Source organism: Urocampus carinirostris, chromosome 16, assembly GCF_059441175.1.
Source record: "Urocampus carinirostris isolate Australia breed hairy pipefish chromosome 16, RoL_Ucar_1.0, whole genome shotgun sequence".
Taxonomy (NCBI): domain Eukaryota; kingdom Metazoa; phylum Chordata; class Actinopteri; order Syngnathiformes; family Syngnathidae; genus Urocampus; species Urocampus carinirostris.
In genome coordinates, this window is record NC_142364.1 from 17,250,971 (window position 1) to 17,274,403 (window position 23,433).

At 42.9% G+C, this 23,433-nt stretch overlaps 2 protein-coding genes across 4 annotated transcripts in view; both read left to right on the forward strand.

Annotated features, from left to right (window-relative positions):
- Window positions 1-1,510, forward strand: part of myo18b (myosin XVIIIB) — a 44,402-nt gene extending 42,892 nt beyond the window's left edge. For both annotated transcript variants that reach the window (XM_088355836.1, XM_088355837.1), the window contains exon 41: window positions 482-1,510. In XM_088355836.1, coding sequence (XP_088211962.1) covers window positions 482-1,460 — 979 coding nt within the window. In that variant the 3' untranslated portion in view covers window positions 1,461-1,510. The remainder of the gene's footprint in view (window positions 1-481) is intronic.
- Window positions 1,511-6,911: 5,401 nt separating this feature from the next.
- The window catches only part of sez6l (seizure related 6 homolog (mouse)-like), a 32,466-nt gene continuing 15,944 nt past the window's right edge, over window positions 6,912-23,433 (forward strand). Inside the window, exons 1-7 of one of the 2 annotated variants that reach the window (XM_088356137.1) lie at window positions 6,912-7,170; window positions 13,026-13,277; window positions 13,437-13,570; window positions 17,035-17,233; window positions 20,489-20,674; window positions 20,742-20,913; window positions 22,699-22,865. In XM_088356137.1, the coding sequence (XP_088212263.1) occupies window positions 7,110-7,170; window positions 13,026-13,277; window positions 13,437-13,570; window positions 17,035-17,233; window positions 20,489-20,674; window positions 20,742-20,913; window positions 22,699-22,865 (1,171 nt within the window). In that variant the 5' untranslated portion in view covers window positions 6,912-7,109. The remainder of the gene's footprint in view (window positions 7,171-13,025; window positions 13,278-13,436; window positions 13,571-17,034; window positions 17,234-20,488; window positions 20,675-20,741; window positions 20,914-22,698; window positions 22,866-23,433) is intronic. The other variant, XM_088356136.1, reaches the window with a different exon arrangement.

Here is a 23,433-nt window from a genome sequence, read left to right on the forward strand (position 1 = left end):
AATGGAGAAAATATATTATAGTATAAAGTTTGCCTGAAACGCAAAAAATATAAATATTATATAAATAAACGCAAAAAAGGACGACAAGGGAAACAACTCTTTGGTGTATCTGATGACTTTTTGTCTGCCACATTACACATTCGTTTCTGGCACTGTGAGTAGATATAGTGTAATAATGAGATAAAATTGAATGCCTTTTTGTAGTTCATCTGTCTTACCACTTTCATTGCCGTGACCCATTGCGTAAGATGTTGGTCAGCCATGTTTTTCTATTTATCAATCATTGCACAAATATGGTAGTATACCACAAAACTTCTTGTCACACATATTAATGCTGGAAGCATTTTCCTTCTTATCCACCATATTTTGCGATATATATAAAGCTCACCAATTAAGGGTTTTTAGGTGTGCCTTGTAGTCCGGGAAATATGTTAATTTGTCTTCGGCTGCCGTATCTCTCACGGGTTTCTGTCTCACGCAGATCCTGTGTGGAGACGGATGAGGATGGCTCAGCCACTGGCCACCCGGGAGGAGGCCTGGTCCGGGCGGCGTCTTCGTCCGCGCTGTCCGAGCTTCTCGAAGGACTCCGCAAGCGGCGGGCAGGTGGCGATTCAGGTGGCCCGGCAGGCACTTGTGGTGACACCGGCAGCACTGTGTCTCTGCCCGTTTGCCAAACCACAGCTGCTTCTGCTCTGCGCCGCCGAGCCTCCGCTCTCTCGCTAGCGCCGGACGACATCCCGGAAGCTCGTCCCGGCATCCTGAAGCCATCCTCACCCCTGCTACCACGTTCCTCCAGCTCTGTGTGTGTCTCTCCATCATCCTTTGCTACGTCGCCGCGCTTCGACTCATGCGGTTCCCCAACATCACTACCGTCCCTACCCCAGCTTTCATCTTTAACATCTTCGCACACTGTCCACCAGCGTCCTCGCTCTCGTCAGGCCTCCGCCGAACGGGCCCCCTCCTCCCTGGCTATCGTAGAAGAGGAAAGGGAGCCTCAACGAACTGGATCAGCTCTTCAGCGATCCCCTCGGGCTCCCCGCCGTTGCACGCTAATGAGTTTGCTCTCGGAGGATACCTCCGAGGGCACCCTGGCACCTGAAGGTGCAGTTTTCCAGAACCGGCGCTTCCTCGCTGAGTCAGACGCGGCGTCCGACATGTCCGAGGTCCTCCCTGCCATCCGGAGGGCTCAGTCTGCCGGCAGCCTGGCCAGTTCGGTTCGCGGCGGTCGAAGGGCGCTAAGCGTCCATTTCGGAGAGCTCCCCCCTTCCACCCGGCGCCAAAGGAGCTCTGACACGGAGTCGTCCGGGTCCGGAAGCTCGGCGGGAAGTTCAGAGCTGGGTCGTCCCCGTCGTAGTTCAGACCGGCCCAGAGGAGAACGCCTGGAAGCTGAGGGCAGCGAGTGTGGCGATGGCGATGTAGCCTCGGTAATGAGGAAATACCTCAACAAGGAAGTGGACTGAACGATGTAAGCAAGCGCTAGCTGTGTTCTATTAGCCACATTAGCAGTACTAGTTAAGTCACAGCCAAAAGCCTTCAAGTCGTTCTGGGTGCAACAGGCGGGGTTTTCGGTTTCTGTGCGATAAATAAACAAGTAAAAAACTGGAGTCTTTCTTTTTCTTTACTTCTTGATTCAGTTTTACTGCTTTTTGTTCTGCGCATAGACTAGATCCCATACCTGTTAGTGGTGCTGTTACCTGCCTTTTTAAGGTATGAACACTTGTGATTTTAGCATCCATTGAAGTGGCCCTTTATCAACTATTAAACTAAAAATAAAGAAATTGTGAATCATCCATAAAAAAAAATGTAATATGAAAGGGGCATTGTGTATTATTTAGCACATTCCACTGGTTACTTAACCTAATTCATTAAAATCAATGATCATTTAAATTATAGGAAAAAATACATAAACTCTCATTCGAACGTGCCTTTTTTAAAACGTTGCACTAGGTGGGCAAGAAATATATTTCATTTTACGTAACATGAGCTTCAACTAAAAAGAATATGCAGAATTGTCCACCATCTTGCTGCTACGGGTACCCCAAAACCCCATAAAGGTTTGTGCGTTTTGTGTTTCCGTAGTTTTTTTGGGTCATTTTTAGCACTTGTTTTCGGTTGCACTTCACTATACAGCAACACCCAGTGGTCGAATAATAAACTGCGCCTTTAAGGAAAATGGCTTATTTGCTTTAAAGGTATCAACAATCATTTTTTTGTGAAGGAAACAAATATCATGTGTTGGTATTGGAATATAGTTATGGTAACAATGACTACTCAAAATTTTGGTACTGCTATCCAACTGACATAAAATATAGTACTAAACATCTGTATTTAAAATCCCAATTGACCAATCTCAGTACCCTGTAATGATTTGTAACTGGATTTTTCTTCTCGAAATTATATATGTTTTGTGAATTTGGAAATTTGGATTTCCACTACAGCTAACTTCAGGGACCTGAAGTCATGGAAGTATGAAATAGAATATATATCACATGGGTATATTTACTCAGTGTTCAAGTACTTTCTCATTTAACTTGATAATGTTTGGATTTTCTTTTCCAAAATCGAGACAATTTCACATTATAATATGAATATTTTTAATAATATTTGTATCAAATATATTACTGTGCCTAGCGTCTTCAGATGCAGAGGGAGGCATGCAGTTCTCTCGCCTCAAGGCAGAGGGCGATAGTGAGCCCAATGATTCTGATTTGGTGTACAGGGTTGGGTAGGGTTACTTTAACTTGATTACTTTCAATTACTTTTGGATTACTCCGATACCAAATATGCTAATAAAAGACAAAATAAACTAAATATGAATAAAATTGTGACTCACAACACGTGGGAAGCTTTCTCTCCTGGCTTTGATTAGCATATTTTGTATTGGAGTAATCCAAAAGTAATTGAAAGTAATCAAGTTAAAGTAACCCTACCCAACTCTGTATGGTGTACACCTCAGCCCCAAATAATAAGATAATTGATAATATTAGCAAGCTAACAGCACGTCAAGCCATATAGGTTTTATTCATAAGGAGCAGTGTATAAACTTCATTTCGGAGTTAATAAAACGTCACGGCTAACTATGAAAGAAAACTCGGTGGGTCAACCATCCGGCTCCGTGGCCTACCCATGTGGTTCCACAGACATCATGCGGGTGACCCACATTATTCGGTTTTGAGACATGGCCATAAGTAAGATTTAAGCATCGAATGCCCCCTGCTGTGGACCCAAATTCCCTAAGAAACAGAGCCCACTTTTAAAACCCTCATTTCATCTTAGCATTCAAAATATATCAGTTCAAAATCATTCCCCACTTCCAGTCTCGGCTTTTTTCATCTTTAGTCTGTTTGTGAAGTTTGTCATCCCCGCTACCCAGCATCCCTTTGACGCAAAATGCAAAAAAGAACAGATGAGCGAGGGATTAGATGGAAGCAGAGTAAGCGAGAGGATGAAGATGAAAAGCGGTCCGGGGGGGCGGAGTTCACCACTTCAAATCAACAATGTTTAAAAACTACGCTAGGGAACATCATTTTACCCAGCTAGCTGCTAAAAGCTGAGGATAATTCTTGTGGAGAACCAATCCTGCTATATGTACAAAGTTTTGAATAAATACTTAGAAATATAGGCTTTATAAATGTATGCACACATAAATAAATCACGTTATACCTAAATATATGAATATATTTGTGTCACCACTTCCTCATTTAAATGACATTTTGTCGTGACAAAATACTCAATAAAATACATGAAAACATAAACGACAAAATAATCATAAAAATATCCGACAAAGTAAATCACAAAAAACATGACAATTTACCCGTCAAAACACAAACAGTGGGTGGGTGTATCCCTTAACCACTAGGATCGTAGGAGCACCGCTTCCCGTGGTGTGTCTTGGGCAAGTACAGCCTGGCAGCGCCTATTAAATACACAAACACAATTCATAAGGGAAAAACTCATCCGATTCGACCCTCCCACTGAATATTATTTTGTCGTGATAAAATGAATGAAAAGATAAATGATAAAATACGCATACAAAATGTACCACAAAATACAAGGTACAAGATAAAATACATGATAAAACAAAACAAATATCCAATGAAATACATTAAAATGTCAGGACCAGAACGGAGACAGGACCCACTCGTGTACTGTTTCTCACAGTTTTATTGGGAAGAAGGGAAAGGGGTGCACACACGATCCAGTGATCGCTGGTCGCGGGGAGCAGGTCGGAAGTGGCGCCTCCGTGGCGAGCGATGGCGGTGTCGGAGCGGAAATAACAGGTCAGTGGCCGGGATAAGAGAGCAAAAGCGTGCTCGGGATCAGAAAGTCGAAAGCCAGGAGAGGAGAGTAGACGTGGTCAAGATCAAAAACGGATCTTTATTCAGGACAGGAGAACAGACGTGATCGAGATCAAAACAGGTCGTAATTCGGGGCGGGAGAGCGGACGTGGTCAAGCTCAAAATAAATCGTAGCGGGAGACAAACAAAAAATGGGATAGGTGAAAAAGTGCTTGCCGTGTAAAAAAAGATTTGCAGACGGACCGACAAAAGGGGACTGACAGGACGGAGTTTAAATACTGACAGGGACAAATCTATCAACAAGCTGCAGCTGGCGCCACACGAGCAGGGCCAATTGGGCGCCATGGCAACCGTGACATAAAACATACACAACAAAATACATGAAAGAGTACATGACAAAATTCTTGACCAGATACATACCAAAATGAACTACAAAATAAATATTACTTTAAATAAATAACAAAATAAATGATGATGTCATAGTTTGGTCCCTGCAGTCCCCCTTTCCTCTGAAAGATGGCAGTTTACCCCATTTCCTTCGGTTTTCCTCTCCCTAGGTGTTTCCAATTTGACAATCAGCCACCTCTGCTATAAATACCTCTAGCTCCCACCTCACTCTGCCCAATCATTTTGATTCCTGAAGAGATTTACTCACCAAAGTAACACGTTTTCCTCCTTCAATTCCCTCTACGTTCCAGTTTCTTCACTCCAAGACCTGCCACTCCCAACCCTCTTTTGAAGGTATTGCCAAGTCTCCTTTTGAAGATTCTTGCCACCCAATGTTTCCCTTTCAAGATTCTCTCTCAAGATCGCCTCCTCTGCACACCACTTTCTGGCTGCTAAAGTCTTTTGTTGTTACTGTTTGAATAAATGTACCCCTAGTAGGGTTAGACCACATTCCTTGTAACAGATAAAATAAATACATAAAAATGGCCTTTATGTCATGTATTGAACTCTTATGTGATTTATTTATGTAATTTATTACCGTAGCATATCAAGCATTTGTCGGTATTTATTTATCCATCCATCCATCCATTTCATTCCGCTTATCAGGGGTAGGGCTCCGACAGGAGCAAGAAAGCTCAGACCCACCTATCCCCAGCCACCTCATCCGATGGGATCTAGAGGTGTTCCTTGGCCACCCTAAAGACGTAGTTTCTCCAGGGTGTCCTGGGTCGTCCCTGGGACATGCCCCGAACACCTCCCAAGGAAAGTGTCCAGGAGGCAACCTCATCAGATGCCTGAGCCACCTTAGTTGGCTCCTCTCAATGCCGAGGAGCAGCAGCTCTACACCGAGCCCCTTCCGGATGACCGAGCTTCTCACCCTATCACTAAGGGGTTCTTTCAGTCATGACCCACAGTTAGTGACCATAAGTGAGGGCAGGTAAATTGAGAGCTTTGCCTTTTGGCTCAGCTTTTTCTTCACCACGACAGACCGGGACAGGGTCTGCACTGATCTTCCGTTCCATCTGTGTCAAAAGCAGCACTAAGATCCAGTAGCAGCAAAAGTGATGAAGCGCCAGAATCCATTGATATTAGGAGATCATTTGTTACCTTGATCAGAGCTGTCTCAGTAGAGTGGTTAGCCCTGAATCCAGATTGCATGGATTCAAAAAGGTTATTCTCCGATATGAAAGCATTCAGCTGCTGTGCCACTACTCTTTCGAGTACTTTAGAGAGGAAAGGTAGGTTTGACACAGGTCTGTAATTACTTAATATTTCTGGATCAAGGTTGGGTCGTTTCAGTGTGGGTTTAATAACGGCGGACTTAAAAGCTGCTGGAACTACACCTGAGGAGAGTGATGTATTTATAATATTTAGAACTGAAGGCCCAAGGACGCTAAAAAGACTTTTAATAAGTGAACCTGGGAGAGGGTCGAACTGGCAAGTTGTCGGTTTGGCCGCATTCACCACTTGTTTGAGATCATCAAGTGACAGTTCACTAAAACCGGCCATTTTCCACATAACACCGATTATGGCTAACCTGCATTGGCTCCCAGTTAGCCAAAGATGTGACTTCAAAGTTCTCTTAGTATTGTACAAAATCATACATGGACTTGCTCCCTCTTATCTTTCAGATCTGATCTGCCACTATGTCCCGGTCCGAAGCCTACGATCTGAGAGTGCTGGTCTTCTGATGATCCCGAGAGCAAAGAAGTCTTCTGCTGGTTCGAGAGCGTTCTCCATCCGGGCACCGGTGCTGTGGAATGCTCTTCCCCCTGAGATTCGATCTGCAACCTCAGTGGAAATGTTTAAATCTAAACTTAAAACTCACTTCTACTCCATTGCATACGAATAACCTACTCCTCTTGTCGGTTGAAAATAGTTTGTGTAATATAGTGTAACAATCTGTGAAGCCCTTTGAGACTCTTCGTGATTTAGGGCTATACAAATAAAAATGACTTGACTTGACTTGACTATTTTTTATTATTTATTTCTACATGTGGCAAAAACTGTCCTCCATTGTTGTGTGCTATTTTGTTGCTTGTCCAAAAAGTCACATTCGATATAAAGTTGTAGGTGATATAGAAATCAAGGAGATGGTGATCTCAAGAAAGAGTGAGAGTCACGGAGAGATGGGGAGGAGGAGGAGAGAAAGAGAGCGAGTGAATGAGGGCGGGGCGAGCGAGCGAGGATGCTGAGGATGCTGCAGGAAGCTGCTGTGGCACGCCGACGCAGGAGTTCCTTTCGCACGTGCCACCGGAACCTCCACCTGCCCCGAGGACCAGATCTTGTGTAAACCCCCTCCCCCAGTTTTGTCAAGACCCCCCACCCTTGACGACCTCTGCGGGGGACCCGCTTCTCATCTTGATGTGGGGGCGCACGTGCGTGTTGCTGTGGTTGGCGTGCGGCTGCGTCACGCAGTCTGCAGGTGAGGCGCTCGCTCGTGTCTTTGTCGTCTTTTTAAAGAGGGGCAGTGGGCTGTGTGGAGACCCCCCCCTCCTGTCTTTTGCACCCCTCCTCCTTTACCCCTCACCCAATATCCGCCGCATGCCCGCTGTGCTCTGCAGCGTGTTCACCGCAGCGTGTGCGTGGGACGTGTGCGCGCGCAGATGTCAACACGCTGCAGTGTGCGTGTCTCCATGATTTTGCGCGTGCGTGTGTCTCAGTGTTCAACTGTGTACTGTTGGAAGGGTCCGGTAACCCTTTTTACCCGCAAAAGCAAAGCGTCCTCTGGTTTTACCGACAATCTGCCACCCATCATTATTGGGGTACAAAAATGTATACAACCCAATTGCTTCCCTTAAGGATATCATTTGTTGTATGTTACATAAAAAAAAATAGATTTTATGATATACTTATTTCTGTGCTGTGATATGAAAAGGGGGAATGATGAATTTTTCGTTTATTCTATTTTTACTAGCGGACATTTGCAATTAAGTCGGCTGAGGTTGCCAGGGCTGTTCAATATTTTGTGGATTATGTTGTAGCGCATAGTTGCTCGATATTTCTGACTCACTGTTCATTATTTGGATATTTATTATGCACCGTGGTTTACTAATTTTATTATTACACGTTACTTACAGATTACTGACACCAAAATGTAGCACATTACTCCAAAAGTAACTATTTACAAATTACCAGTTGAAGCCAACCCCCTAAAACTGCTTAAAAACATTCACATGATAAAATAAATAGGAGAAAATATGTACACAAAACAAGTGGAAGTGGTGAAACCTTCATATTTCTGGTCTTACCCAATCATGAGAGCTTTTTCTATATGTTTTGAGGCATAGTGTAATACAGAAGTAATTTTGAAATTGAAAAGACCAAAATTTAGCACTTATAATTGTAAATTCTGTCCTCGCTGCCCACATTCCCCCATTGATTTCAATGTTACTTTATAAGCCATGCTCCCTCACCACACACTGCCATTGGTGACCAGTGTTGGGAATAACGCGGTAAAAAATAATGCCGTTACGTAACGACACAATTAATGGGATATTTGTGAATATATTTATTGTTCATTGACTACAATGTTGGAATTAGAGCCGGAACTAGAATTGTCTTAATTATATAGGCTTCCTACAGTTGAGTAAAATGCTTTCCTTGCTTCAAAGAGTTTTAGCACCTTGTGAACCACTTAACCATTCTCCAGAGAAGCGAAGCTGCTGCATTGTCATGTTCATTTTTCCCCGGTTTGTTTAATGTTTCTTGTTTTACAATGGTGTCCTGTTGCTATGTAAAACTCTTCTCCCCCATCAACCATGTGACTCAATTGTTTGGAATTAAATAGGGGAGCTGTTCCAGTTCTGGTGAGATATGAATCATGTGCAAATGTTAATGTTATTCTTGTTGTTCTTAGTTTGTTTTGTTCAGAGTTGTAAGGTAATTGACCTAACAGCAATTTTTTTCAGTAATGGGGTAATCTAACTAATTATTTTTTCCGCTGTTAGTAGAGATAATGGGGTTCTGACGGTCAAAAGCGGTGCATTATTTTGGCTCCAGAACGAGTGTTCAGCGGCGCAGTTTTCTTCTCTCCTCCGAGTTGTTAACGTCATGTCTTTTCGGATCATGTCACCATTTAAAATAGCAACTACCATATAGTTAGGTAAAACTTTTGAATACAGTGTTTTTAAATGAGCTGAAAGAAAATACTAATTAGGGCTGAATTTTGACAACACCCGACTTGCGTCATCTGTGAACAAAACAGACCTTACTTTCCCACCAATGAACAGCTGGTTCCCTCCAAGATGCTTTTTTTCTCTTGTGATTGGTCTATCGAGTACACAGAGGTGAAGCGTGTTTTATATTTTGTCTTTTTTTTTGTAGATTTGTTACTATTTTGCTTATATTTCCTGTGTTTTTTCTGTGTTAATGTGTTTACATAAAATGTAAATTTTATTCTTTTTTTCACTCTCTTTTTCCATTTTTTATTTTATTTTTCCTTTTGTTTCTTCCTTTTTTTCATTTTTGAAGGATCAAGTCATGTTTATTTGTATAGCCCTTAATCAAAAGAAGTCTCAAAGCGCTGTACAGACTACTTACAATATTTACACCAATACAATCCAGATAAATGACAAATGGGTTTAGCAAATAAGCAAAAATAAACACAACTTAGACATTCTCCAATTTAGGGTATCCCAAACCCATGGATATATGCTAAAAGCACACAATGATTCTTAAAGTTTAGTACTCCACAACCAACCCCAAAGAAATAATCCAATTCCTACCGCAACCCTGATGTGGAGCTCTATGAAGAATTAGATCCTTGTTGGATTCGTGGTCTGGATAGATCACCATGTATTTGTTTCATGCTCTGATGCTATTTTATGATTTATTCAAAATGTGTCTCAACTTACAAAGATTTCAGGTTACGAAGCTACTCCCAGAACTAATTAAATTCGTAAGTAGAGGGAAGAAATTGAATATTTTCGTGAAAAACAAACACACATTTTTCAACTAAATATCTGATTGAATGTGATTTTCTTCAATTTTTGGAACCACTGTTCAGAATTTGAAACTTTGAAACAATTATTTCTATTTTTACCCGCAAAATGTATTTCCACAGCATTGATTCACGTAATCATATCCAACCGGGCATCCAGCAACAGCTCGTATCAGGCTTCATTATTTAGAATAATAGATAGAGTAATGAACAGGTTTTCCTCAAGTTTAAGCAATGGTCTGGCAACGGGCAGTCCCAAAAGGAGCGTTTAAGTACTCCACAAGCAATCAATTGAATGCGTCTCAGCCGGTGTCAAGGGACGGGACCAGCTGGGTGCCATGACGACCGTGCAGGACATGACAGTACAGGTGATAATGAAAGTAAATCACAATGTTCTCTTCATGTTTTTGATATCTGAGTGTTAAAGAATACTACAATAACAACAATAATAGTAGTATTATTCATAAGATTCGGGGTTCCAGTAAGGGGGCAGAAGTTCTTTGTTGGATGGGCCCGACCGCCTACAGCCCGGCCTGTCCATAGTGATAGGGATGATTATATATAAATTCATTATAGTAGGTGGGCATGGTGGGTGACTGGTTAGTATGTCTGCCTCATAGTTCAGATGTCCTGGGTTCGATTTCAGCTACCATCCTCCTTGTGTGGAGTTTGCATGTTGTCCCCATACCTGTGTTGGTTTTTCTCTGGAGGAAACCGGATTTCTTCCCACATTCCCCCCCAAAAATACATGGCAGGTTGATTTGTGGCTCCAAATTTTTCATAGGAATGAGTGGGTAAGGAATGGATGTCTGTCCCTGTGTGCCCTGTGATGTCCCTTGCCCATTGCCCATTGTCGGGATGTGCTTCAGCACACCCTGCGTCCCAAGCGGTTTGGAAATGAATGAATAAATATTTTATCATTGCTGTCAAAAGTTACAAATTTGAACCCACTTTCACTCAAGATTTAAAGAAGCTTTAAAGCTTCAACTCAAACATTTGAGCTCACAAATTGCGCACTCTTGCAACTTCTTTACTTTCCCTTCTTCAACTTTAAGAGCGCTCAAAGTGACATTAACACTTTGTAAAAATCCTTGTTAATCTTGGCTAGCACACACAAACATTCGCGCACACGCGCGCAACACAAATCTTTAGTTCTCTTTTGGGAGCGTAATCCTCCAGGGGATTAAAATGTATGACGGAGCCAAAGTACTTCCACTTTTTCTTCTTGCTGTCGAAAACTCGTCAAGAGGTTGCAGTGAACACCGCTCACAAGTGGAAGTCCAAACAACTTAATCCGAATCTTGCATTCGTGCACGTCGCTGTCATTGTCATCATCATGCCTGCTTGCAGAAGCCAATTTGTGTGTATGTGTGTGCAAGAGCGCTTTAAAGTAGGACAAAAGAAAGTAGTTTGTGAGTTCATTGGCTTTGTACTGCTCCACTGGACCCACTGGGACGACAATTTGTAGTATGTGTGTCTCATTTGGAGTCTGCGCTTTATCTGTTGCGTTTACAAATACAAATAATGATAATATATACAGGTATATAAAATTACTTGATGAATCTAAATCTATGTAATCTAATCTACAGTATTTATCTAAATAATAAAAAATTACCCTATCAATCCTGATTTGTGTGAGTGTGTGTGCGTGTGTGTGCGTGTGTGTGTGACTTAAAGGCTTAGACTGGGCTGAACCGAATTCCTTGAAAATGTCCAGTTGTACTTTAAGTCGCAGGGAATGTTTCAGACAGGTTTTTTTGTCAAGGCTCATCCAATAAATACCAACAAAATGATAACATCTGGTCGTGGGGTCTGCTTTTGTGGGATAGCTAATTCCCCATGGTGGCCAAACTGGGTACTGCAGCTCGCGACCACCGACCGCTCCAAGCAGCCGAATCCAATACTTTGATTGATGCAATTGTTTCTTATGGACACATCTGAACAAACAATGGCCCGGCGTTATTATTAAAATTATTATCAAAATAGGTAAAAATAATCCCCCAAACTACTACTCAAAAAATGCATTTATAGTATTTTGTACTCGTGTCTTATATAATGAAAAAATAAATAAATAAATGAATAAATAAATGACCCTAAACTTTTAAACCGTAGTGTATATATTTTCGCCCTATTTTTAATATATATCTTTTAATCCTTTCTAGTAAAATAAGTTAAGTGTTTTATTTTACGGGGATGATGTTAAAAATCATCACGAAAACGACTCTTACGATTTCAAAACTTTTTATCAATAAAATAAAAAGATCTGTTAAAATATTTTTTACTACTTTACTTGTGTTTTATTTTATGACAAAAAATATATCTATACATTTTCACCATCCTTTGATAGTTTTCTTTTAATTCTTAAGTAAAATACACAAACCTTTTTATTTCAAGTAAAATGTTAAAAATCTTCCCTATAAATACTCTCAAAATTATTATTATTTTTTTTTTACATAAAATCAAAAGCAGCAGCACGACGGCGCAGTGGTTAGCGCTTGTGCGGCACAGTTCATGTCATGGGAACCTGTCGTGGGTTTAAATCCAGCTCCAGACTTCCTGTGCGGAGTTTGTATGTTCTCCCCGTGCTTGCGTGGGTTTCCTCCGGGCACTCCGGTTACCTCCCACATTCTAAAGACATGCATTTCAGGTGGATTGGCTGGTCCAAATTGTCCCAAGGTGTGAATGAGCGAGCGAGTTGTCTGTCCCTGTGTGCCCTGCGATCGGCTGGCAACCAGTTCAGGGTGTCCCCTGCCCACTGCCTGATGATTGCTGGGATGGGCTCCAGCACCCCCGCGACCCTACTGAGGATAAGCGGTGCAGCAAATGAGATGAGATGAGAAAATCAAAAGCTCCTCTGAAATATTTGGTACTCGACTTTTTTACCCTTTCTAGTGAAATAAGTCAAATATGTGTTTTTTTTCGTGGGAAATGTTGAAATTCATTCTAAAATTTCGAATCCATTAACATATTGATCATTTCTAAAAACATAGCTTATTTTATTAATTGATTTTTCTTGTTCTTTTTGTAAAATGAGTAAAAAACAAAACAAGAACAAGGGTAAAGTAAATAAAAAAAATTATCAGCCATTAGAAAAACAATTTTAGATATATCAATAAATTAGAGTAAGCAAATGATCTGCTAACTGTTTGCTTCAAACAGGACAAGATTTGTTCGTGCACTGTGGTTCGCAGGGACGCAAGCACTATCATTTTGCACGGATGCTCCTTTTTAAGATATACCTTAAAATTTCAAGTACCTCTGGAAGTTACCTAATGTATTTGGGAACCACCGGCCTAAATGACAAATACCGTTATGTTTTCATTTCTGTGTGATTGCAGAACCAAGTGTGGCGGGGGTGCAGTCTGTAAGTTTGCCAGCAGAGGGCTTTACGAAGCAGGCAAGTGGTGTCCTTCTCTCCACGCTACCCACTTTCCACAATAGACCCCCCAAGCAGGAGGAGAAGGAGGATGGAAGCAGCGACCCAACCCGGGGACCCACGCACGAGCCGACACACACTCCAACGGCAGAGGACGAAACGATGCTCTCCGAAGAGGATGGGTCACCATCCCCGTCATTATCCTCCTTCTCAGGTGTGACGTCAAACACAATGGCCACACCCATTTTACAGTTCGAATGTAGTTGGGGACTGCATCGGAAATTGTGAATTGATTTATATCTGTAGAAAGACAAACCACAGACTTTTGAGTTGGGCTGGTCCACCCTAAAAGATGCTGTTTGGTTTCTTCCAGAAGCTTCTGACTGCTCTGGGACCTTCAGGCAGCCTGAAGGTTACATCGACTCGGCTGACGTGCTTCCCTCTGCTGCCATCGTGCGCTGCACATACACCATCACCGTCTACGCCGGGTACGGGGTCGAGCTGCAGGTACACAATCACAATCACGTACATGCTGTTCTGTTTCTTGAAATTGACTACCGTAAATTCCGGACTATAGAGCGCACCTGATTATAAGCCGCACCCACCACATTTTAAGAGGAAAACCGATTTTGTACATACACAAGCCGCACCTGTATGTAAGCCGCATGCGCCCACATTTAAAAATGTAACACAAACACAAAATTAATCCAAACCCGACTTCAAGTCCCGCGATTGAAACTAAATGTCCTTCATTAAAGTCCACAGTTCAAAAATCACAGCCGGCAAAATGAACGGAAAATGATATCGGTACTTGAGGTTTGATGCAGACCTGAAGAGTCTGGGTCCCGTTGAAAGTAATCCAAGGAAAAAAGTGTATATTTCCAAAGGAAAGGGTGGGAAAAATATATCAGATGAACACATTTACTCACGCAACTCCTTTTTCTTTAACCAACTTTTTACCCCCTCTTCTTTCCTTGTCTGTGCCTCACCTTTAGCGGTCCCCACTTAAACTCGGCACCCCGTGTTCGTTCCGCCCCTCATTTTTCGTTCACACGTGCAAAACATATTAGAATAAGTGTCTAAAATAAATACAAATAAATACATTCCAAAAATATACAGTTGCAAATACATATTATACATGGGTTACACATATTTACAAAGAAAGACGGTACACCGAGAGAGTTTTCAGATTCAGATTCAGATTCAGATTCAGATATACTTTATTGTCATTCTTGTACATGTGTATACAGAACAAAATGTCGATACGTCTGACCCGCACAGTTTTCTTGAATGTACAGATATAAATAAATGTTGTACTGAATTAGAGTATTGAAGTACTGATAATATGCTAAATAATTTATAGCTAGCTTTAATAATAATAATATAGCTTTGACAGGGCAGTAAATGGTAGCAACACTCGAGCGCCGCTAGCGGCCGTTAGAAAAATTACATAAATTGGCCGCATCACTGAATAAGCCGCAGGGTTGAAAGTTAGAGAAAAAAGTAGCGGCTTATAGTCCGGAATTTACGGTAGTTTGTTTTTTATACCATGTTCCTTTACGTCCCACAAGTAAATTGCCACAAGTATGGCGTGGAAGTCGGACAGCTTTTAGCGAAATGAACCCTTTACATACCAAAACACATTACGTAATACTTTTAAGCAGTGCTTCTTATACGTAGGGGGTTTAGGTGGGCCCCCAGAGTTTATTTGGCCCCGCCAGAGTCTCATGAAGATGTAGTATTAAAAAATATAACAATAATTTAAATACATATGAATGCGGGCGGCACGCTGGCTGAATGCACGGCACAGTTCTTAGATCATCCGCTCAAATCCAGCTACCAGCTTTCCTGTGCGGAGTTTGCATGTTCTCCCCGTGCCTGCGTGGGTTTCCTCCGGGCACTCCGGTTTCTTTATATATTCCAAAAACATACAAGTCAGGTGAATTGGCCGGTCCAAATTGTCCTTAGGTGTGACTGAGGGAGAGAGTTGTCTGTCTCTGTGTGCCTTGCGACTGGCTGGTAACCAGTTCAGGGTGTCCCATGCCCACTGCCCGAAGACTCCTGGGATGGGCCCCGGCACCCTGCAACCTTACTGAGGATAAGTGGTGCAGATAATGGACGGATGGTAGGATATATACATTCAAAGTTAATAACTTTTGGATTTCTTATTATAGAAATGATCCCTCTGTGTATTTGTGCTATGTATGTCTTTTTAGTCAGCCACTCGCCATTGTGCTACTTTCACTGACTCTGTTGTCGCTGTGTTTTTCCCGCCCGCCTGCCCTGAGACAAGACGGCTGGGTAAAATACGACATCGACAAGCGTCTTCCCCAAGTAGAACATTTTTCAACTCTCGGCGACCAGATAAAAAGGATTATCGCCGAGCGTTCTGCGCAGAAAACCTGGCCGGCGCCTTGTAACACTGCCGGCGTCTTAAACAGAGCGTAAAAATATGGCTCTGCCATTACAAGTAATTCGAAAAATGTGTTCGAAGCAGGAAAATGTTTTGTGGACACAGGCACCAAAACGCAGCTCATAACCTCCTGTGAACCATTGAAGAAGAAACGGCAACCTGTCATAGAAACGATCAGAAAAGCAAATACTGATATTTAATACTGTAATTTACCAAATAACCAATATGAGTATTACATTTAATTAAATCTAAAATTTATATCAGTGATTTAGTCTGTTTTCTCACTGATACGATACCTTAAAATAGTAGTCCATCGATAACGTAACAACACTAGTTATTTCAACGAACCACAGCCCGGCATCGCGGCGTCTGATTAGATGAAGAGCAAAACTTTTTTTGCATTGAACTCCTGCTTCCTTTGCCATTATGCATTTTATAACTACTAAACTTATGATTCAAAAATGTACAAGAGCACAGATTCCTCATAGATTTAGCTTTTCCTTTTGCTCAAAAATGCACCAGATCAAGGCATTTGAATTTAAAATGTATATATGCAAATATACTTCTGCAGTGTATGCCCCCCGCTTAGACTGTACACCCATCAGCATCTCATAAAACTATGCAGCAAAAACAGTTAAGGCAATGCTAGTGTGTTGCAGACACAGAGAGGGCCTCAAAATGACGCACACACACGCGCACACAAATAACACACCGACTGCCTTTTTATCCCCCCCACTGAACACCAGGCTGTTCTAGTTCTTGAAATCGACTCAAGTGCCGGACTTAGTTGAGTGTTGTTGTCATGATTGCTGATCTGGGGCACCTGCGACTTCCCTGTTGGCGCCAACAGCCGCGGGATCTGATTGGCTGTTGAACTCCTTTTAAACCCCCATCATTCAAGAGGGAGCTGTCAGACCGTCTGTGAACCTATGCTCTCAGCTAGGCAAGCTTTGTACTATCTGACATTATCCTGCCCAGTTTTTTCCTGCCCGATACCTGTTGCCGACCTGTTTCTGGACCCGTTTCTGTTTTTGCTCCTCCGTCCCGGGCCATCAACCTCTTTTGCCCTGTTTCCTGCCTGATACCTGTTGCCGACCTGTTTCTGGACTCGTTAATGGCTTTGCTCCTTCGTCTCGCTGTCTATGACTAACCTCGCTCGAGACGGAGGTGCCACTTCCGTGTTTCTGCCATCAGCTACCCGTGACCGACGATTATCGGATCGTGGAAGCAAGCTCTGCTCTCTTTCTCAATAAAAACTGAGTAAAACAAACGCAATTGGGCCCCGTCTCCGGTCCTGGTCTGTGACAGTTGTTTTATCTTGATGCCCGGTTTTTTTTCCGTAGCACAAATTAAATTGGCAATAGAACAGCGTGGAAGGCACACAGCTCTCAACAAAATGAAGCGGCTCCCTTCTCATAAGCCCCGCCTCCTTCACGTACTAAAACACATTACTGAGCAATTTAAGGGCAATGCTAGCATGATACAAGCACAGTTAGAGCCAAAAAAGACCACATACACATAAACATACACAGTTGTAACCCGTTGTTTGCCCTTTCAGGTAAAGAGTGCGAACCTATCCGATGGTGACCAGCTGTCCATAAGCGGCGTGGCAGAGGACGGCTCCTGGCTTCTCCTAGCCAATCAGACGTTGCTAGTGGATGGACAAGTAATCCGCAGCCCGAGCAACACGTTGGCCGTCTTCTTCAGCTCGGTGCACGGGCCTCGTGCCGACGGCGTCTTCCTTCTGCACTACCAGAGTGAGAACACACAAACACACATATAAACACACCGCCGCAGCGCTTAAAGGCTGTTTGCACGGATGCTAATGCGCTAATTACAAGCAATTAGCGGGTAACACTTGACTTAACACACTTGTCGACGAGCTCGTAACAACTTTCATTATCGTGTGTGGCGCCTTTGTAGTCATTAACACACATGTGGCGCACTGATCCTGACGTATGTACAGTAGATATAAATGTATGTATAAATAAATACCTATATATGCCATATAAATGAATAAAATATTTAATTACCCCCTATGTTCCTGCACGGAGAATTCTCTCCGAAAATGCTGATCTACTAGTAATACCAAGAGCCAAGAAGAGATCTGCAAGTTCGAGAGCTTTCTCCATTCGGGTCCCGGTGCTGTGGAATCATCCGCCCTCTGAATTTTGATGTGCAACCTCAGTGTAACTGTATAAATCTAGAATTAACGCAAACATATATTTTATAGCTCATAAATGACCTATGTTGACAATCTTGGTGTATTACAAACTTCCATTCCAGCCTGGTCATCCTGTAAAGGGGATTATTTCATCCTCATGCTAAGGTTTCGAGTTTTTTCTTACCCTCATGTAGGTTTTAGATCAGGGGATGGTGTAATAATAGTCTGTTCAGCGCCTTGAGACTTCTTGTGATTAAGAGCTAGACAAATAAACATGACTTGACTTGACATAAATAGATTACATATACCTAAATATAAGGTATGACAAATGCACTCTATTAATCTATTTACGCATTTTGTCATTTATTCTACAATTTAATTTTTCATGTATTTTGTAATTTACTTTGTCAAGTATTTCATCGTGTATTTTGTCAAAACAAAGTGAGGACTTAGCTTTTTAGTGACTATAGGTGAAAAGCTCATCTTGTTTGATTCTACATATTCGAAGATCGGTCCTCCATTCACACAAGTCCCATGAGGCAAAGGGTAAGTCGACATCCGAGCGTCCTTAAATAAAGACTTAAGTTGCCATGTTGCCTAGCAACACAAAACGGCATCCGGCATCACCAGATTACATCGCAACCTGGAAACTGATGTAACGTAGCAACGGACACAACTTGGCTGCATAATCTGACAACTGAGGTGACGGAAGGAGCGACATAGCCACAAATAGAAATCCATATTGTGTGTGAATTGTGTGTCTGTGTGTGTAGGTGTGCACTGAAACACTGCTTGAGAGTCTAGTTGACCGAAGAAATTTGTCCAGTGTTATCTCACTGGTGGTAACACTTAATTAATTATGTACGAAAATGTGACGTTAAATAGTGAAAAACTATAAAATACTTTTGTATCAGTAGGAGGCAGCAGAGGGCTATTTTTGCTTTTCGGGTTGAATAATTATTCGTGGTCCATTATCCCTGATCGCAAGTTGCTGCAGGGAGCACTTTTGTAGGGTGAGGAGGCTCTTTTTTCACATTCTGTTAACCAATATGTGAACTGCACTCCTGTGGCCACGATTCGTGAACACATGTTGCTGCAAGTAGGGTCCAGCAGAGGACACTTTTGTCAGGTCAAGTCACATTTATTTGTATAGCCCTTAATCACACCATTCGGGTCTAGTGGCTATTTTTTGCTGTTCTGTCAACCAAAAAGGGAACTGCACTTATACGGCAGCGATCCATTATCCCTGATTACATATTTTCCCAGGGGGGGACCGGCATAGCGCATTGATGTTAGGCTTTGTAGCTCTTTTTCCCATTCTGTCCACCTAAATGTGAAGTGTACTCGTTCGGCTGCGATCCATTATCCCGGATAACATGTTGCTCCCAGCCGTCACCACCAGAGCACACTTTTTTTGGGCCTGGTGGCAGATTTTTCCGTTCGGTCCACCAAAATGTGAACTGCATTTAAGTGGCTGCGATCCGTTATCCCCGATCACATATTCCTGCAAGTGAGGACCAGCACAGCGCATTTTTGTGAGGTCTGGCAGCTCTTTCTTCTATTTTCCAAAATGTGAGCGTTCCATTTTCCCCAATCACATGCTGCTGCTAGCACACTTTTGTCGGGCATCGTGGCTCTTTCTTGCCGTACTATCCACCTAAAATTGAACTACATTCGTGTGGCCGTGATCCTGCAAACAGAGACCAGCAGAGCGCACTTAAGTTAGGTCTAGCTGCTCTTTTTTGCCATTCTGTCCACCAGACAGATAACTACACTCGTGCGGCCGCGATCCATTATCTGTGATTACATGTTGCTGCAAGCGGGGATCACCACAGGGCACTTTTGTCGTGTCTGGCGGCTCTTCTTTCCCGGTTTGTCCAACAAAAAGGGAGCTGCCCAGCAGAATGCACTTATATTTGGTCTGGCGGTTCTTTTTCCCATTTTGTCCACTAAAAAAAGAATTGCCCGCATAAATCTGTAATCCAGTATCCCTAATCACATGTTGCTGCAACCGATTGAGCCCACTTTTGATGGGCCCGGCGGCTCTTTTTTCCCATTCTTTCTACCAAATTGGGAACTACACTTGTGTTGCCCACTCCATTATCCCTGATCACATGGCACTGCAAGTGGGGATCGGCAGAGCACACTTTTGTATGGCATGGCAGCTCTTTTTTTGCCGTTCTGTCCCTCAAAAAGTGAACGGTACTTGTAGAGCCGTAATCTGTTATCGCCGATCACATATTACTGCAAGCAGGGAACAGCAGAGCGGGTTTTTATCGTGAGTGGCGGCACTTTTTTCCACTTATTTCCATCAAAAAGAGAAGTGTACTTGTGTAGCCGCAATCCAATAGCCCCGATTACGTGTTGCTGCAAGTGTGGACCAGCACACCAAACCATTTTCTGTCCACCAAAAAGTGAACTACACTCTTAAATATGCGTAGAGCAAGTAATTTGAATTTATTTTACATAACATGTGGCTCACCCAGAGGGAGCTGACATGATTGTCCACTATTTTGCTGCTAAGAGTATCCCCCAAAAACAATAGCCTTGTGAAAAGCTGAAGAAGAAAAATTTTGCTTTTCCGTCACTTGAACTCTGTAATTTTTAATCTTCTTTGTGCTTTGTATCACTCATCTAGTGTTCAAATATTGAAAAGAGTCTCTTTAGCTTCATTCATTAGTAAATGGGTACCGTATGTAGAAACATTTCATTTTAATTGCACAGTTTCAATTTTATTTACCGTATTTCCCTGGCAAATTTTAGTTTTTTGGTTGTGCCTCATAGTCCAGAAATTATGGTTACAGTGTATGCTAACGGGTGTTTATGGTTGTTTCTCGCTGTGCTTCAGTCTTCCGATTGAGCTGCTTACTCCCTAAGCGGCCTCATTTCGGGGAGGTATCCGTGTTGGACCTTTTGCCTGGGGGCAACGCCCGCTTCCACTGCCATATGGGATACCACCTGCAGGGGGAGCCACTGCTAACCTGCGTTAACGCCTCGCGGCCGGCCTGGAGCAGCAAGGAGCCCACCTGCAGAGGTTGGTGCCGCTAGGATTTTTGAGGGCGGCTGCCGTACAGGTCGGTCTAACTACGGTTTCTTTTCAGCTCTCTGTGGCGGGACCGTAAAGAATGCCACGTTGGGCAGGGTGCTCTCCCCCTCTCCTCGCCATGGGCCAAACACCACGCAGGACAACTCGTGTTCTTGGTCTCTGGAGGCCGCCCCGGACCGTAGGATGCACCTGCACCTGGAACGCCTTCTGCTCGGACCCTCAGACAGGTAGTTCTCGGAGTCCCGTACAATAGTACCTCTCGTGGTACAGTGGTATAGTATTAGGCTTAGTGTTCGTGTTACAGGCAGATTTTCTCAACAATAAATATTTAAAAACTATGTAATCCACTCTTGTCCTCCCAGAAACATACAGAGGAACAGCTTTAAAACACATCTTCTTGATTACTAAAAACACATTCAAATAGTTTTTACAATAACTCCTTGTTTTTTGCGAGGGTCGAGTCCCAAAAAAGTGCCGCGTGAGTCAAAACCTGTAAAATAGAAACATTTAGTTATTTATAAGATATCAGTAACATATAATATACAGATAGATAGATAGATAGATAGATACTTTATTCATCCCCGTAGGGAAATTCACACTTCCAGCAGTCTACCCTGTTGTTTAATAACAGATGAACATGATGCCCTAGGGGTGCTTGTAGCGAAGTGGATGACGTCACGCCAGTCCAAAAATTCGACATCCCTGCGGCAGATGGAAAACTTTTCTTTGTGAAAATCCAGGGATACACCACCTCGTGTTAGCAAGTCCGCCTCCTCTCCGATTCCCCCCGGCTTTCGTGTCTCTGTTTAGCGGCGTTGAAGCCGGATTGCTCCGGGTAGCTCCGGGTGGCTACACGTTAGCGTCCGGAATGCTAAACGTGAGCCACGTTTCCGCAAAACACAGCAACTGCGCTCCCTGTGCACTTCGATGTTTTCCACCATCACTCGATGATCTTATTTGGTCGTGAGTTCGCATTTACCATGATTACGGATGGTACCGAAGACTTATAACGCCGCTAGCCGCTTCGCTAGCTCCGGCTTTTCCTCCACGATAGGCCCCTTCATCACGCCGGCACGAGAATTTTTCAGGGCAAGGAGTTGAAATTCCTTGAATACACGCATTTCTTGTGCGTTAAAACCCATGTCCATAGGATAGAAGTAATCCATAGTGTAGTTGTCAAAACGGGAAGAAAAAACACCGAAGATAGGAGCAGACAATAAATCAATAGGGCAGCTGCTGGAAAAGGCAGCCGCTCGTGGCAGCGCCGCTTTGATAGCTAAGTATAGAGTATAAGTATACAGTATAAGATCAAAAAATTAAAAACACAAATCACAGAATTGCAGTTACTGTCTTATTGCAGTTATTAGAGGGCTTCTCTTTTCAGTGTAAGAAAGTCATGTAGAGAGTGGCCGGCTAGCTGTACTCAGAATTGGGTATCCTTGGGTGAGCCAGGTCATAATTAAAATACTACACAAATGTAGCAGTTTTCCACAAGTTATAACTCCAGGTTGTCTGTTTCATAGGTAATGGGTCTGCCGTTGGTGACATACAAGCTTAGCAGGGGTAGCTTGTGAGAGTTATTAAGTAGCCTAGCCCCACTAAGATGGACCCGCGCCACCGCTATTGCCTTCTCTCTCTGAGTCTCTTGCCGGGCCTGATAAAAATCCACAATGCACCGGGTGGAAATCAGCAATTATTTACATTCTTCTTATTGTCACTGTATTCTATATAGTCTGCCTTGCTGTGAATAAATAGGTTCCACGTAGTGTTTTTAAGGTTTATTATCGCTTAATAAGAAGGATTTGCAATCAATAATACCAGGAGCAATTGTTGGAGGTTGACACGTATGAGATTTAGAGACTGGTTACAGCAGACATTTATTCATCTGTAGTAGTTTGCATGCGCAAACTGGACGAGCTGATGTCGCCGGTAAGCAGTCACGAGTGGTAGCCCCTGGGGCTGCTTTGGAACTGGATTTTTCTTTGTGTGTTTTCCTTTCATGTTCCGGTTAGGCTGGTTCTGTGGAATGGCCTGGACGTCGGTTCTGTGGCGTTGTTCGACTCGGCTCGGAGCGTCCACGTCCCCTTTGAGGGGGTGATCAGCGAGGGTCCTGCTGTAAGGATCGAGTTCTTCACGAAGCAGCACGACCAGAACACGGGATTCAACATTCGCTATGAAGGTTTGTGTCATAACCATCGTGAATTACTTTCGGACCGTGACATCTTTAAAGGAGCTGGACGGAATTTGGAACTTTTTTATTCGTGACTGCCATTTCCTGGCTTGTCTCATCATTGCAACTTCAATCAGCTCATTCATAATGCGCGTGCAAGTACGTGCATTTCCTAGACTTGCTCAAATAAACTCTTCTTTTTTTATCTTTCTTGGACATGATGTCAAGGCAAAATACCCAATGCGTTGCGTCCTGGACAACATTGCTAAAAGTAAGATGAAAGCAGATAGGCGCAGTCAAAAATAAAACATAAGAGATCTTTTGTCACGAAACGGACCGGGAAGCAGGATGTTGGGACTTAATTGCATAGATGATCTGTCACTTTAATTGAGAAAGAAAAGATGTCCAACACACAAACGGACCAAAAACAAAACAAAGCAGGTTCAAAGGCAGGCAATATTACAATCTAGGCATTACTCAGGTCAAACAGGCATGAACAGGTTTTCAACAAGGTTAACCAATGATCTGGCAACGGCCAGTCCCAAAAGGAGCGTTTAAGTACTCCAAGAGCAATCAG